Consider the following 18,002-nt stretch of genomic DNA (forward strand, 5'->3'; position numbering starts at 1 on the left):
AACTTGGAAATTGATAAGCACTATCCAAAAACTTGAAAAAAAAATTATCAAATAATTGTCGAAGCTGGACTCATTAAAATATTTAAAACCATTCCTTTACCTCCAGAAACTATGCTTCAGCCGAAAATTCAAACCTTGTGGGAGGTCCCTGGGACACTGTTGCCGGAAAAGAATAAAAAAATTCGGAACTTTTCAAAAATTTGGAAAAAATGCTTTTTTTAAAAAATTGCTTAAATTGGTGATATCAAATTCTTGAAAAAACATTCTATTACATCTAGAATATATGAAGCAACCTATTTTCAAACCATACAGGAGGTGCTCTAGCTCTTGTGTCTGATAAAATATTAAAAAAGACAAAAAACTTGCAATTTGCTAAATTTTATGATATTAAAATATTGAAAAGTGTTCATTGGCCGAGAAATTTTTGTGTAACCTATACTCAGACCCTAGGTTTTCTAACCCCTGAGGCTGAAGAAAACATGAATATTGACAAAAAATGTCAGAAAGAATGGAAAAAAATTGCAAGTTTTGGTGATGTTTTGCTAAAATTCGTGATGTTAAAATCTTGAAAAACATTCCATTTTTTCTTAAAAAAACAAACAGTAAAGTATTGTCAAACCCTAGAGAAGCTTGATTGCCTCTTAAGATTAAAAAAACACCTGAAAACTGACCAAAAAATCAAAAAAACTGGAAAAAAGCTAATTCTATCAACATAGCTGGCAGATTGCTAGAAAATAGCCGCAATAGATTCGTAGATCGGCAGTCTAAAAAAAAACAGTAAAAAAGACAGACCAAAAAAATTCGTCTTTTCATTGAAGGCTGATCCGTAGTTTTTTATTAAAAAACTGTATAAGTTATTGCTGCCTCTATTAGCTGATCTCAAAATAACCTTCATTTAGAGTGACACACACCCATTTGACCTTATCTCTTTGAATTAAAGTAAATAAAAGTCAATTTCAAAGTGAGGAAGTCGTTTTTGAGAGTGAGGTAAGTCAAGTGTGACCAAAATTTAATCACGCGCATGAACAAAAAAACTCGTTCCACTAAGAGCGAAAAATGACGTCACACATGCAATTCAGTTGAAATTGCATGAACGAATGAACAAAAAATGGCTGTGACGTCATATGGTCGTAACAAAAATCATGACGACGAAATAAGAAAAAGAGAAGGCTAATAATAGCCCCAATTATCGCTGTGCGGCTATTTAAAAAGTTGCTAAATCTTGTGATATTAAAAAGCTGCAAACTATTCTATGGCCAATAAAAATTTAGCGGTAACTTATTATCAAATATCTGAGGAGGTTTTCTAGCCCCTGGTGCTGGGAAAACTTGAAGAATGACATTAAATATCAAAAAAATTGCACAATTTGTCAAAAAGATTTCAGATTGTTGAAAACCATTCCATTACCACTAAAAACAATGAAGTAACTTATTATAAAACCCTATATGAGATTCATTGACACCTAGGCCTGAAAAAACTCAAAAATTGACAAATATGTCCAAAAACATTTGAAAAAACTGTGAAAGTTAGTCTAAATTTGCGTGTTTTTGATTGGAAAACCAAAACATATAGCTCTAAAAATGGTCATAAAAGGTACTTATGCCTTCAAAAAGACCTTTATCAACTTTAACTAGCCTCATTTTTAGACTGCTCCAAAAATATTTTGAAAAATGAGGGAAAAATATAAAATTGCAGCATTTTGTGCCTAAAAAAACCCCTAGAAAAGACCTTTTAATCTTAAATTATGGTTAGCAGTAGCTTCTACTTTACCAGTAGTTTCAACACACTAAGCACTTGAAGGACTAAACGCGGCCCAGGGCTTCTAATGAAAATTAGTGCCCGCTGGGCGTTACCTGTTTATCCCGTTCTTAAGGACGAAAAGCCAAATTGGTCAAACAAAAAAAAATTGTCAAGCGAAAAATCGCATAAAAAAAGAAACAGAACTAATATAATTGCTAAAAACCTCCATTGAGAGTGAAATTAAACATCTTACAAAAATACAGTTCTTGGTTTGTAAATAAACGGTCCCCAAATACAATCCAATTCTTGGATTGTAAAAAGGGAGAGCGACTAATTATTAGCCGTTGAGAGCCTGACGGCGGCTACTAAACAAAAAACCAAGAGCACCGCAATATAGCCTTGCTCAGCATGCAGCTGCGCAGCTATAAAAAAGCTTATAACTTAGAAAAAATGGTGAGAATAGCTGAAAAAGGAATCTTAAAATGTAATATTTGCATGTTGGCTCAGATGGTCAAAAAGCTTTGCAAATACACTGTTACCAGTTTAGATAATTGCGAAAAACAGCTTTGACACAAAAAATTGGAGTTGAAACCAAAAAAATGCTTTGAAAAAAGCGCTCGTGATTAAAAAAACTTCGCTCGCTTTACAAAAGTTTAATCACATCTACTTTTCTCGCTCTCTCTGAAAAAACGATTGGAACAGAAAACCTCTTTTTTCTCTGCTCTTCAATTTGTTCAGCCGTTTGACCTAAACACTTAGTTTTCACAAACAATTCAAATTCTTTGAATTATAAAAACCACGAACAGCGCAATACAGCTACGCTCAGCTCATAGCTTTGCAGCTATAAAAAACGAGTGTCAAATCTAGATCGACAGGCATGACCCATTTTACTTGTTTTGCGAAAAACGTAGATGTATATTCACTGAAATACAATTAAATATATGTATTTTTATTAATTTTTGCTAACTTTTTAGTGAATAAACTCCGAGGTGCTTCATGTGAATTTTACTCACGTGGGTCATATGCAGGTGAGATGGGTCGACCCATTTGAATGGATTGATTGGTGCCCGTGTTTTCCAGTTGATTCTGATTTGTTGGGATGATGCGAGGAGTGGCTGATGTTGTAGGGTACCCGAGGCCTCCAGTAACTGTTGTACTTTTGTCTCGTGACAGGTGCTAAACAATTTAAAGTGAATTACTAGTGCACCCCAGTTGAAATTTTGCCCAAAAAAGCATAACAGATGATCGTTTTTGATCGGTATTTTCAGTCAAAAACTATCAAAACCCTGTTGAGCGGCTTAAACGTTTTTGATCGTTTTCTTGACAGGAAGTGATTGTTACATTGAGTTATTTTTTAGGAAATTAGCCGTTTTTGGAACGTTTTTCAAACCTAAGAAAATATTCTTTTTGTATAGGAAATGGCCGTCTCAAACAATTGAAGGTCCAATTGAGGTTGAAATTATTTAAGAAAGCATGATATTTGGACGGAGCAGAGAGACCATGACTCAAATTTTAAGACCCGATTCAAAGATGTCATCTATTAAAAATAGTTTCTTACTTTTCACTGCAATGTTTTCATTCCCGTGCAATTCAGATCATCAGTTACTCAAACAAGTCGGTTAATTGTTTGCGACCGTAGGAAATCATTTTTTGTTTTAAAACAAGTACATACAAACTGCAACCAAAAAATTAATGAAGTTACTTAAAATATGTAGATGAACAAAAAAAAGTTATATGTCACATTAAAGCTATTTCAAATATAAAGCTATTTAACAAAATAGTTATTTTAGTAGCTATTTTGCCTTCTTCATAAATGTAACAATAACTTTTAGACGCCAAGTTGTTTTTAAAGGGATGCTTTCCTGTTCAGAAACGAAAACAGTCAAATTTTTTAAAAACATTTTTTTTGTCTCTCGCTGGCCATGTTAATGCTCAGTATTAACTTCTCCAATAATTTGTGTAAAGTGCCCTATTTTGTTGATTCTGAATCATTCCGTAATGTTATAAAGTTTTTGAAAGTCATGTAAGAAAAATGAGTTGTGACTTTTAATGTCATGTAAGGAAACCAATCAGTAAACCAAATAATTGAAAGTCGAAACTTGTAATAATGGGAACAAAGAGACATGATAAGACAGAAAATGAAGGAAAGTCAACGTCGTGATCATATTGGCGCTCCGAGATTAATTCCATCAACAAATGAAGCAAGTTTACCTCCAAGAGATGACACAACAAGGAAGTGGTCTTTCATCAATGTATAATAGAAGTGTACAACTGTAGGCAATGGGTCAATTTTTTGGTCAACGTCAACTCTGTGAGTACAAAACATTGAAAATAACAGTCGGGAAGTAGTCAAATGGATTTCAAGGTCAAGAAGAACCGTCATTTTGAGAGTTGAAAGTGTATGAAACGCGTTTTACGGTGAACTATAAAATGAGTTTCGGGGCCAGTTATGTTTTAAGTTGGCTTCGGGTTAAAAACCCATTAACAGATAGCCAATTCGAATATTGGGTTGAGAAACTATTTGCAGACTGTTTTCTAGTTCGAAATGCCGAGAAAAAGCTGGGGTAAAAAACAAAGTCCTAATGGTGACATAATTTTGTAAGTTGTATCTTTAATAAAAAAGTTTTTAAAATAATCGGATCCTGTGAAGTTTCTAAAAGACTACAATACCAAAACGAGCATGATGTATGTTTTCGAATCAACAAAGCACAGCGCCCCCCTTACCCCAGCTGCCACCGCCAGCTCCAGTACACGACTCCTACTGACTTCATTGCTCATTCTGCAGTGCACCAACGCACTCCCTCACCCCAGCAGCCATCCCCAGCTCCATTAGGTGCTTCCTACAGACTTTTTTGACACTTGTACGTGTCAGTGCTCTTTCTGCAGTGCGCCAACGCACTCCTTAACCACCCCAGCTGCCATTGCCAGCTCCAGTAGGTACCTCCTACTGACTTCCTTGACACATGGACGAGAAAGTGATCCTTCTGTAGTGCGCCAACGCAATCCCTCGCCCCAGCTGAAATCGCCAGCTCTAGTAGGTGCCTATTATTGATCCTATTGACTTCATTGACACTTGGACGTGCCAGTGTTTTAACAGCCGTGCGCCAACTTACTCCCTCACCCCAGCTGCCATCGCCAGCTGCAGTAGGTGCCTCCTACCGACTTACTTGAATCTTCGACTTGTCAGTGCTCCAACAGCCGTGCCCCAACGCACTCCCTCACCCCAGCTGCCATCATCAGCTCCAGTAGGTGCGTCCTACTGACTTCCTCGACACTCGGACGCGTCAGTGTTTTAACAGCCGTGCGCCAAGTTACACCCTCACCCCAGCAGTCATCGCCAGCTCCAGTAGGTGCCTCCTACTAACTTCCTTGACACTTCGACTTTTCAGTGCTCCAACAGCCGTGCGCCAACGCACTCCCTCACACCAGCTGCCATCGTCAGCTCCAGTAGGTGCCTCCTAATGACTTCCTTGACACTCGGACGCGTCAGTGTCTTAACAGCCGTGCGCCAACTTACTCCCTCACCCCACCAGTCATCGCCAGCTCCAGTAGGTGCCTCCTACTAACTTCCTTGACACTTAAACGTGTCAGTGCTCCAACAACCGTGCGCCAACGCACACCCTCACCCCAGCTGCACTCCTCAGCTCCAGTAGGTGCCTCCTACTGACTTCCTTGACACTCGGACGCGTCAGTGTTTTAACAGCCGCGCGCCAACTTACTCCCTCACACCAGCAGCCATCGTCGACTGCAGTAGGTGCCTCCTACCAACTTACTTGAAATGTGGACGTGTCAGTGCTCCAACAGCCGTGTACCAACGCACTCCCTCACACCGGCTGCCTTCGCCAGCTCCGGTAGGTACATTTTACATTACTCCTTGAAACTTAGACATTTCATATCTCCTCCACCCATGCGACAATGCACACCCACACCACAGTTAGTTTCGCCAGTTCCAGTAGGTGCCTCCTACTGACTTCCTTGATACTTGGACGTGTCAGTGCTCATTCTGCAGCCCGCCAAAGCACTACCTCACATCAGCTGCCATTGCCAGCTCCACTAGGTGCCTCCTACTGACTTCATTGACACTTGGAAGTGTCAGTGCTCCTTCTGCAGTGCGTCAACGCACTCCCTCATCTCAGCTGCCATCGCCAGCTCTAACAGGTGCCTACTATTGATCCTTTTGAATTCATTGACACTTGCACGTGCCAGTGTTTTAACAACCGTGCGCCAACTTACTCCCTCACCCCAGCTGCCGTCGCCAGCTGCAGTAGGTGCCTCCTACCGACTTACTTGAAACTTCGACTTGTCAGTGCTCCAACAGCCGTGCACCAACGCACTCCCTCACCCCAGCTGCCATCGTCAGCTCCAGTAGGTGTCTCCTACTGACTTCTTTGACAATCGGACGCGTCATTGTTTTAACAGCCGTGCGCCACCTTACTCCCTCGCCCAAGCAGCCACCGCCAGCTCCAGTAGGTGCCTCCTACCGACTTACATGAAACTTCGACTTGTCAGTGCTCCAACAGCCGTGCACCAACGCACTCCCTCAACCCAGCTGCCATCGTCAGCTCTAGTAGGTGCCTCCTACTGACTTCCTTGACACTCGGACGCGTCAGTGTTTTAACAGCCGTGCGCCAACTTACTCCCTCACCCCAGCAGCCATCGCCAGCTCCAGTAGGTGCCTCCTACGAATTTCCTTGACACTTAAACGTGTCAGTGCTACAACAACCGTGTACCAACGCACTCCCTCACCCCAGGTGCCCTCGCCAGCTCCTGTAGGTACCATCTATTATACTGCTTGAAAATTAGACATTTCATATCTCCTCCAGCCATGCGCCAATGCACACTCACACCACAGTTAGTTTCGCCAGCTCCAGTAGGTGCCTCCTACTGACTTCCTTGACACTTGGACGTGTCAGTGCTCATTCTGCAGCGCGCCAAAGCACTCCCTCACATCAGCTGCCATTGCCAGCTCCAGTAGGTGCCTCCTACTGACTTCATTGACACTTGAAAGTGTCAGTGTTCCTTCTGCAGTGCGTCAACGCACTCCCTCATCCCATCTGCCAACGCCAGCTCTAACAGGTGCCCACTATTGGTCCTTTTGACTTCATCGACACTTGGACGTGTCAGTGCTCATTCTTGAGCGCGCCAAAGCACTCCCTCACATCAGCTGCCATTGCCAGCTCCAGTAGGTGCCTCCTACTGACTTCATTGACACTTGAAAGTGTCAGTGTTCCTTCTGCAGTGCGTCAACGCACTCCCTCATCCCATCTGCCAACGCCAGCTCTAACAGGTGCCTACTATTTATCCTTTTGACTTCATTGACACTTGGACATGTCAGTGCTCCCTCTGCAGTGCTCCAACACACTCCCTCTCCCCAGCTGCCAGCGCCAGCTACAGTAGGTGCCTCCTTTTGACTTCATTTTCACTTATGCGTGTCAGTGCTCCCTATGTAGTGCTCCAACAAACTCCCTCACCCCAGCTGCCAGCGCCAGCTACAGTAGGCTCCTCCTACTGACTTCCTTGACACTCAGACGCGTCAGTGTTTTAACAGCCGTGCGCCAACTTACTCCATCACCCCAGCAGCCATTGCCAGCTCCAGTAGGTGCCTCCTACTAAATTCCTTGACAATAAAACGTGTCAGTGCTCCAACAGCCGTGCGCCAACGCACTCCCTCACCCCAGCTGCCATCGTCAGCTCCAGTAGGTGCCTCCTACTGACTTCCTTGACACTCGAACGCGTCAGTGTTTTAACAGCCGTGCGCCAACTTACTCCCTCATCCCAGCAGCCATCGCCGACTGCAGTAGGTGCCTCCTACCAACTTACTTGAAATGTGGACGTGTCAGTGCTCCAACAGCCATGTACCAACGCACTCCCTCACCCCAGCTGCCCTCGCCTGCTCCGGTAGGTACATTCTACATTACTCCTTGAAACTTAGACATTCCATATCTCCTTCAGCCATGCGCCAATGCACACTCACACCACAGTTAGTTTCGCCAGCTCCAGTAGGTGCCTCCTACTGACTTCATTGACACCTGGACGTGACAGTTCTCCTTCTGCACTGCGCCAACGCACTCCCTCGCCTCAGCTGCCGTCGCCAGCTCCAGTAGGTGTCTCCTACTGACTTCATTGCCACCTGGAAGTGTCATTACTCCAACAGCCGTGAGCCAACACACTCTCTCATCCCAGCTGCCATTGCCAGCTCAAGTAGGCGCCTCCTAATGACTCCATTGACACTTGGAATTGTCAATGCTCCTTCTGCAGTGCACCAACGCACCTGACCACCCCAGCTGCCAGCTCCAGCTACAGTATATGCCTCCTACTGACTTCCTAGACACTTGGACGTGTCAGTGCTCCTCCTGCAGTGCGCCAAAGCACTCCCCCACCTCAGGTGCCATCGCCAGCTCCAGTAGATGCCTCCTACTGATCTCATTAACACCTGGACGTGTCAGTACTCAAACAGCCGTGAGCCAACGCACTCTCTCATCCCAGCTGCCATTGCCAGCTCTAGTAAGCGCCTCCTACTGACACCATTGACACTTGGACTTGTCATTGCTCCTTCTGCAGTGCGCCAACGCACTTGATCACCCCAGCTGCCAGCGCCAGCTACAAAAGGTGCCGCCTACTGACTTCATTTAAACTTATGCGTGTCAGTGCTCCTTCTGCAGTGCTCCAACACATTCCCTCGCCTCAGCTGCCATCGTTAGCTCTAATAGGCGCCTCCTATTGAGTTCATTGTCACTTGGACGTGTCAGTGCTCATTCTGCTGTGCGCTAACGCTCTCCCTCACCTCAGCTGCCATCGCCAGCTCCAGTAGGTGCCTACTACTGACTTCATTAACACCTGGACGTATCAGTACTCAAACAACCAAGCGCCAACGCACTCTCTCATCTCAGCTGTCATTGCCAGCGTTAGTAAGCGCCTACTACTGTCTCCACTGATATTTGGACTTATCAGTGCTCCATCAGCAGTGCGCCAAAGCACTTGATCACCCCAGCTGCCAGCGCCAGCTACAAAAGGTGCCGACTACTGACTTCATTTAAACTTATGCGTGTCAGTGCTCCTTCTGCAGTGCTCCAACACACTCCCTCGCCTCAGCTGCCATCGCCAGCTGCAGTAGGTGCCTCCTACTGACTTCTTAAACACTTGGACGTGTCAGTACTCCAACAGCCGTGCACCAACGCACTCTCTCATCCCAGCTGCCATCGCCAGCGTTAGTAAGCGCCTCCTACTGACACCATTGACACTTGGACTTGTCATTGCTCCTTCTGCAGTGCGCCAACGCAATTGATCAACCCAGCTGCCATCGCCCGCTAAAGTAGGTGCCTCCTACTGTTTTCCTAGACACTTGGACGTGTCAGTGCTCCTTCTGCAGTGCTCCAACGCACTCCCTCACCCCAGCTGCCATCGTTAGCTCTAATAGGCGCCTCCTATTGAGTTCATTGTCACTTGGACGTGTCAGTGCTCATTCTGCTGTGCGCTAACGCTCTCCCTCACCTCAGCTGCCATCGCCAGCTCCAGTAGGTGCCTACTACTGACTTCATTAACACCTGGACGTATCAGTACTCAAACAACCAAACGCACTCTCTCATCTCTGCTGTCATTGCCAGCGTTAGTAAGCGCCTACTACTGTCTCCATTGATATTTGGACTTATCAGTGCTCCATCAGCAGTGCGCCAAAGCACTTGATCACCCCAGCTGCCAGCGCCAGCTACAAAAGGTGCCGCCTACTGACTTCATTTAAACTTATGCTTGTCAGTGCTCCTTCTGCAGTGCTCCAACACACTCCCTCGCCTCAGCTGCCATCGCCAGCTGCAGTAGGTGCCTCCTACTGACTTCTTAAACACTTGGACGTGTCAGTACTCCAACAGCCGTGCACCAACGCACTCTCTCATCCCAGCTGCCATCGCCAGCGTTAGTAAGCGCCTCCTACTGACACCATTGACACCTGGACTTGTCATTGTTCCTTCTGCAGTGCGCTAACGCGCTTGATCACCCGGCTGCCATCGCCCACTAAAATAGGTGCCTCCTACTGACTTCCTAGACACTTGGACGTGTCAGTGTCCCTCTGCAGTTCTCCAACACACTCCCTCACCCCAGTTGCCAGCGCCAGCTACAGTAGGTGCCTCCTACTGACTTCTTAGACACTTGGACGTGTCAGTGCTGCTTTTGCAGTGCGCCCACGCACTTCCTCGCCGCATTTGCAATCACCAGCTCCAGTAGGTGCCCCCTACTGACTTCATTGACGCCTGAACATGTCAGTACTTCAACAGCCGTGCACCAACGCACTCTCTCAACCAAGATGCCATCGCCAGCGTTAGTAAGCGCCTCCTACTGACACAATTGACAATTGGACGTGTCAGTGCTCATTCTGCTGTGCGCTAAAGCACTCCCTCACCTCAGTTGCCATCGCCAGCTCCAGTAGGTGTCTCCTACTGACTTCCTGGACTCTTGGACGTGTCAGTGCTCCTTCTGCAGTGCGCCAACGCACTCTCTCACCTCAGCTGCCATCGCCAGCTCCAGTAGGTGCCTACTACTGACTTCATTAACACCTGGACGTATCAGTACTCAACCAACCGTGCGCCAATGCACTCTCTCATCTCAGCTGCCATTGCCAGCGTTAGTAAGCGCCTACTACTGACTCCATTGATATTTGGACTTATCAGTGCTCCATCAGCAGTGCGTCAAAGCGCTTGATCACCCCAGCTGCCAGCGCCAGCTACAAAAGGTGCCGCCTACTGACTTCATTTACACTTATGCGTGTCAGTGCTCCTTCTGCAATGCGCCATCGTACTCCTTAATCCCAGCTGCCTTTGCCAGCTCCAGTAGGTACCTACTACTGACTTCATTGACACCTGGACGTTTCAGTACTCCAACAGCCGTGCGCCAACTTACTCCCTCACCCCAGCTGCCATCACCAGCTCCAGTAGGTGCCACCTACTGACTTCATTGACAACTGGACGTGTCAGTACTCCAACAGCCGTGCGCCAACTTACTCCCTCACCTCAGCTGCCATCGCCAGCTCCAGTAGGTGCCTACTACTGACTTCATTAATAGCTGGACGTATCAGTACTCAACCAACCGTGCGCCAATGCACTCTCTCATCCCAGCTGCCTTCGCCAGCGTTAGTAAGCGCCTCCTACTGACATCATTGACACTTGGACTTGTCATTGTTCCTTCTGCAGTGCGCTAACGCACTTGATCACCCGGCTGCCATCGCCCACTAAAGTAGGTGCCTCCTACTGACTTCCTAGACACTTGGACGTGCCAGTGTCCCTCTGCAGTGCTCCAACACACTCCCTCACCCCAGTTGCCAGCGCCAGCTACAGTAGGTGCCTCCTACTGACTTCCTAGACACTTGGACGTGTCAGTGTCCCTCTGCAGTGCGCCAACGCACTCCCTCACCTCACCTGCCAACGCCAGCTCCAGTAGGTGCCTCCTAATGACTTCCTAGACACTTTGAAGTGTCAGTGCTGCTTGTGCAGTGCGCCCACGCACTCCCTCGCCGCATTTGTAATCACCAGCTCCAGTATGTGCCCCTACTGACTTCATTGACGCCTGAACATGTCAGTACTTCAACAGCCGTGCGCCAACGCACTCTCTCAACCAAGCTGCCATAGCCAGCGTTAGTAAGCCCCTCCTACTGACACCATTGACAATTGGACTTGTCAGTGCTTTTTCTGCAGTGCGCCAACGCAATTGGTCATCCCAGCTGCTATCGCCCGCTAAAGTAGGTGTCTCCTATTGAGTTCATTGACAATTGGATGTGTCAGTGCTCCTTCTGCAGTGCTCCAACACACTCCCTCGCCTCAGGTGCCATCGCCAGCTGCAGTAGGTGCCTCCTACTGGTTTTCTAGACACTTGGACGTGTCAGTGCTGCTTTTGCAGTGCACCACGCACTCCCTCGCCGCATTTGCAATCGCCAGCTCCAGTAGGTGCCCCCTACTGACTTCATTGACGCCTGAACATGTCAGTACTTCAACAGCCGTGCGCCAACGCACTCTCTCATCCCAGCTGCCATCGCCAGCGTTAGTAAGCGCCTCCTACTGACACCATTGACACTTGGACTTGTCAGTAATTTTTCTGCAGTGCGCCAACGCAATTGGTCGTCCCAGCTGCTATCGCCCGCTAAAGTAGTTGCCTCCTACTGACTTTCTAGACACTTGGACGTGTCAGTGTCCCTCTTCAGTGCTCCAACACACTCTCTCACCCCAGTTGCCAGCGCCAGCTACAGTAGGTGCCTCCTACTGACTTCCTAGACACTTGGACGTGTCAGTGTCCCTCTGCAGTGCGCCAACGCGCTCCCTCACCTCACCTGCCAACGCCAGCTTCAGTAGGTGCCTCCTAATGACTTCCTAGACACTTGGACGTGTCAGTGCTGCTTGTGCAGTGCGCCCACGCACTCCCTCGCCGCATTTGCAATCACCAGCTCCAGTAGGTGCCCCCTACTGACTTCATTGACGCCTGAACATGTCAGTACTTCAACAGCCGTGCGCCAACGCACTCTCTCAACCAAGCTGCCATCGCCAGCGTTAGTAAGCCCCTCCTACTGACACCATTGACAATTGGACTTGTCAGTGCTTTTTCTGCAGTGCGCCAACGCAATTGGTCATCCCAGCTGCTATCGCCCGCTAAAGTAGGTGTCTCCTACTGGCTTTCTAGACACTTGGACGTGTCAGTGCTCCCTCTGCAGTGCTCCAACACACTCCCTCGCCCCAGCTGCCAGAGCCAGCTACAGTACGTGCCTTCTAATGACTTCATTTACAATTTTGAGTGTCAGTGCTCCTTCTGCAGCACTCCAACGCGCTTCCACAACCCAGCTGCCATCGGTTGCTCTAATAGGCGCCTCCTATTGAGTTCATTGACACTTGGATGTGTCAGTGCTCCTTCTGCAGTGCTCCAACACACTCCCTCGCCTCAGCTGCCATCGCCAGCTGCAGTAGGTGCCTCCTACTGACTTTCTAGACACTTGGACGTGTCAGTGCTGCTTGTGCAGTGCACCACGCACTCCCTCATCGCATTTGCAATCCCCAGCTCCAGTAGGTGCCCCCTATTGACTTCATTGACGCCTGAACATGTCAGTACTTCAACAGCCGTGCGCCAACGCACTCTCTCATCCCAGCTGCCATCGCTAGCTCTAATAGGCGCCTCCTATTGAGTTCATTGACACTTGGACGTGTCAGTGCTCCTTCTGCAGTGCGCCAACGCACTCCCTCACCTCAGCTGCCAACGCCAACTCCATTAGGTGCCTCCTACTGACACCATTGACACTTGGACTTGTCAGTGCTTTTTCTGCAGTGCGCCAACGCAATTGGTCATCCCAGCTGCTATCGCCCGCTAAAGAAGGTGTCTCCTACTGGCTTTCTAGACACTTGGACGTGTCAGTGCTCCCTCTGCAGTGCTCCAACACACTCCCTCGCCCCAGCTGCCAGAGCCAGCTACAGTACGTGCCTTCTAATGACTTCATTTACAATTTTGAGTGTCAGTGCTCCTTCTGCAGCACTCCAACGCGCTTCCACAACCCAGCTGCCATCGGTTGCTCTAATAGGCGCCTCCTATTGAGTTCATTGACACTTGGATGTGTCAGTGCTCCTTCTGCAGTGCTCCAACACACTCCCTCGCCTCAGCTGCCATCGCCAGCTGCAGTAGGTGCCTCCTACTGACTTTCTAGACACTTGGACGTGTCAGTGCTGCTTGTGCAGTGCACCACGCACTCCCTCATCGCATTTGCAATCCCCAGCTCCAGTAGGTGCCCCCTACTGACTTCATTGACGCCTGAACATGTCAGTACTTCAACAGCCGTGCGCCAACGCACTCTCTCATCCCAGCTGCCATCGCTAGCTCTAATAGGCGCCTCCTATTGAGTTCATTGAAACTTGGACGTGTCAGTGCTCCTTCTGCAGTGCGCCAACGCACTCCCTCACCTCAGCTGCCAACGCCAACTCCTTTAGGTGCCTCCTACTGACACCATTGACACTTGGACTTGTCAGTAATTTTTCTGCAGTGCGCCAACGCAATTGGTGATCCCAGCTGCTATCGCCCGCTAAAGTAGGTGCCTCCTACTGACTTTCTAGACACTTGGACGTGTCAGTGCTCCTTCTGCAGTGCTCCAACACACTCCCTCACCCCAGTTGTCAGCGCCAGCTACAGTAGGTGCATCCTAATGACTTCATTTACACTTATGAGTGTCAGTGCTCCTTCTGCAGTGCGCCAACGCGCTCTTTCAGCCCAGCTGCTATCGCTAGCTCTAATAGGCGCCTCCTATTGAGTTCATTGACACTTGGACGTGTCAGTGCTCCTTCTGCAGTGCGCCAACGCACTCCCTCACCTCAGCTGCCAAGGCCAGCTCCATTAGGTGCCTCCTACTGACTTTCTAGACGCTTGGAAGTGTCAGTGCTGCTTGCGCAGTGCGCCCACGCACTCCCTCACCGCATTTGCAATCGCGTGCTCCAGTTGGTGCCCCCTACTGACTTCATTGACGCCTGAACATGTCAGTACTTCAACAGCCGTGCGCCAACTCACTCTCTCAACCAAGCTGCCATCGCCAGCGTTAGAAAGCGCCTCCTACTGACACTATTGACACTTGGACTTGTCAGTAATTTTTCTGCAGTGCGCCAACGCAATTGGCCATCCAAGCTGCTATAGCCCGCTAAAGTAGGTGCCTCCTACTGATTTTCTAGACACTTGGACGTGTCAGTTCTCCCTCTGCAGTGCTCCAACACACTCCCTTGCCCCAGCTGCCAGAGCCAGCTACAGTACGTGCCTCCTAATGACTTCATTTACACTTATGAGTGTCAGTGCTCCTTCTGCAGTGCGCCAACGCGCTCTTTCAGCCCAGCTGCCATCGCTAGCTCTAATAGGCGCCTCCTATTGAGTTCATTGACACTTGGACGTGTCAGTGCTCATTCTGCAGTGCGCCCACGCACTCCCTCACCGCATTTGCAATCGCGTGCTCCAGTTGGTGCCCCCTACTGACTTCATTGACGCCTGAACAAGTCAGTACTTCAACAGCCGTGCACCAACGCACTCTCTCAACCAAGCTGCCATCGCCAGCGTTAGAAAGTGCCCCCTACTGACACCATTGACAATTGGACTTGTCAGTGCTTTTTCTGCAGTGCGCCAACGCAATTGGTCATCCCAGCTGCTATCGCCCGCTAAAGTAGGTGTCTCCTACTGACTTTCTAGACACTTGGATGTGTCAGTGCTCCCTCTGCAGTGCGCCAACGCACTCCCTCACCTCAGCTGCCAACGCCAGCTCCATTAGGTGCCTCCTACTGACTTTCTAGACACTTGGAAGTGTCAGTGCTGCTTGCGCAGTGCGCCCACGCACTCCCTCACCGCATTTGCAATCGCGTGCTCCAGTTGGTGCCCCTACTGACTTCATTGACGCCTGAACATGTCAGTACTTCAACAGTCGTGCGCCAACGCACTCTCTCAACCAAGCTGCCATAGCCAGCGTTCGAAAGCGCCTCCTACTGACACTATTGACACTTGGACTTGTCAGTAATTTTTCTGCAGTGCGCCAACGCAATTGGTCATCCTAGCTGGTATCGCCCGCTAAAGTAGGTGCCTCCTACTGACTTTCTAGACACTTGGACGTGTCAGTGCTCCCTCTGCAGTGCTCCAACACACTCCCTGGCCCCAGCTGCCAGAGCCAGCTACAGTACGTGCCTCCTAAAGACTTCATTTACACTTTTGAGTGTCAGTGCTCCTTCTGCAGTGTGCCAACACACTCCATCGCCCCAGCTGCCATCGCCAGCTGCAGTAGGTGCCTCCTACTGACTTTCTAGACATTTGGACGTTTCAGTGCTCCCTCTGCAGTGCTCCAACACACTCCCTCGCCTCAGCTGCCATCGCCAGCTGCAGTAGGTGCCTCCTACTGACTTATTAAACACTTGGACGTGTCAGTACTCCAACAGCCGTTCACCAACGCACTCTCTCATCCCAGCTGCCATCGCCAGCGTTAGCAAGCGCCTCCTACTGACACCATTGACACTTGGACTTGTCAGTGCTCCTTCTGAAGTGCACTAACGCACTTCATCACCCCGGCTGCCATCGCCCACTAAAGTAGGTGCCTCCTACTGACTTCCTAGACACTTGGACGTGTCAGTGCTCCCTCTGCAGTGCTCCAACACACTCCCTCACCCAGTTGCCAGCGCCAGCTACAGTAGGTGCATCCTTATGACTTCATTTACACTTATGAGTGTCAGTGCTCCTTCTGCAGTGCGCCAAGGCGCTCCCTCAGCCCAGCTGCCATCGCTAGCTCTAATAGCCGCCTCCTATTGAGTTCATTGACACTTGGATGTGTCAGTGCTCCTTCTGCACTGCGCCAACGCACTCCCTCACCTCAGCTGCCAACTCTAGCTCCATTAGGTGCCTGCTACTGACTTTCTAGACACTTGGACGTGGCAGTGCTGCTTGTGCAGTGCGCCCACGCACTCCCACACCGCATTTGCAATCGCCAGCTCCAGTAGGTGCCCCCTACTGACTTCATTGACGCCTGAACATGTCAGTACTTCAACAGCCGTGCGCCAACGCATTCTCTCAACCAAGCTGCCATCGCCAGCGTTAGTAAGCGCTTCCTACTGACACCATTGACACTTGGACTTGTCAGTAATTTTTCTGCAGTGCGCCAACGCAATTGGTCATCCCAGCTGCTATCGCCCGCTAAAGTAGGTGTCTCCTACTGACTTTCTAGACACTTGGATGTGTCAGTGCTCCCTCTGCAGTGCGCCAACGCACTCCCTCACCTCAGCTGCCAACGCCAGCTCCATTAGGTGCCTCCTACTGACTTTCTAGACACTTGGAAGTGTCAGTGCTGCTTGCGCAGTGCGCCCACGCACTCCCTCACCGCATTTGCAATCGCGTGCTCCAGTTGGTGCCCCTACTGACTTCATTGACGCCTGAACATGTCAGTACTTCAACAGTCGTGCGCCAACGCACTCTCTCAACCAAGCTGCCATAGCCAGCGTTCGAAAGCGCCTCCTACTGACACTATTGACACTTGGACTTGTCAGTAATTTTTCTGCAGTGCGCCAACGCAATTGGTCATCCTAGCTGGTATCGCCCGCTAAAGTAGGTGCCTCCTACTGACTTTCTAGACACTTGGACGTGTCAGTGCTCCCTCTGCAGTGCTCCAACACACTCCCTGGCCCCAGCTGCCAGAGCCAGCTACAGTACGTGCCTCCTAAAGACTTCATTTACACTTTTGAGTGTCAGTGCTCCTTCTGCAGTGTGCCAACACACTCCATCGCCTCAGCTGCCATCGCCAGCTGCAGTAGGTGCCTCCTACTGACTTTCTAGACACTTGGACGTTTCAGTGCTCCCTCTGCAGTGCTCCAACACACTCCCTCGCCTCAGCTGTCATCGCCAGCTGCAGTAGGTGCCTCCTACTGACTTATTAAACACTTGGACGTGTCAGTACTCCAACAGCCGTTCACCAACGCACTCTCTCATCCCAGCTGCCATCGCCAGCGTTAGCAAGCGCCTCCTACTGACACCATTGACACTTGGACTTGTCAGTGCTCCTTCTGAAGTGCACTAACGCACTTGATCACCCCGGCTGCCATCGCCCACTAAAGTAGGTGCCTCCTACTGACTTCCTAGACACTTGGACGTGTCAGTGCTCCCTCTGCAGTGCTCCAACACACTCCCTCACCCAGATGCCAGCGCCAGCTACAGTAGGTGCATCCTTATGACTTCATTTACACTTATGAGTGTCAGTGCTCCTTCTGCAGTGCGCCAAGGCGCTCCCTCAGCCCAGCTGCCATCGCTAGCTCTAATAGCCGCCTCCTATTGAGTTCATTGACACTTGGATGTGTCAGTGCTCCTTCTGCACTGCGCCAACGCACTCCCTCACCTCAGCTGCCAACTCTAGCTCCATTAGGTGCCTCCTACTGACTTTCTAGACACTTGGACGTGGCAGTGCTGCTTGTGCAGTGCGCCCACGCACTCCCACACCGCATTTGCAATCGCCAGCTCCAGTAGGTGCCCCCTACTGACTTCATTGACGCCTGAACATGTCAGTACTTCAACAGCCGTGCGCCAACGCATTCTCTCAACCAAGCTGCCATCGCCAGCGTTAGTAAGCGCTTCCTACTGACACCATTGACACTTGGACTTGTCAGTAATTTTTCTGCAGTGCGCCAACGCAATTGGTCATCCCAGCTGCTATCGCCCGCTAAATTAGGTGCCTCCTACTGACTTTCTAGACACTTGGACGTGTCAGTGCTCCCTCTGCAGTGCTCCAACACACTCCCTAGCCCCAG

General features: G+C 49.2%; 1 protein-coding gene across 1 annotated transcript in view; it reads right to left on the bottom strand.

Moving 5' to 3' along the window:
* LOC142341067 (uncharacterized) overlaps nucleotides 1–18,002 on the bottom strand; it is a 131,543-nt gene that overhangs the window by 41,294 nt on the left and 72,247 nt on the right. The window contains exon 12 of the mRNA XM_075391918.1: nucleotides 2,754–2,916. Coding sequence (XP_075248033.1) covers nucleotides 2,754–2,916 — 163 coding nt within the window. The remainder of the gene's footprint in view (nucleotides 1–2,753; nucleotides 2,917–18,002) is intronic.

The sequence above is a fragment of the Convolutriloba macropyga genome, chromosome 6 (assembly GCF_964194025.1).
Source record: "Convolutriloba macropyga chromosome 6, txConMacr16.3, whole genome shotgun sequence".
NCBI classification, from domain to species: Eukaryota; Metazoa; Xenacoelomorpha; order Acoela; family Convolutidae; genus Convolutriloba; species Convolutriloba macropyga.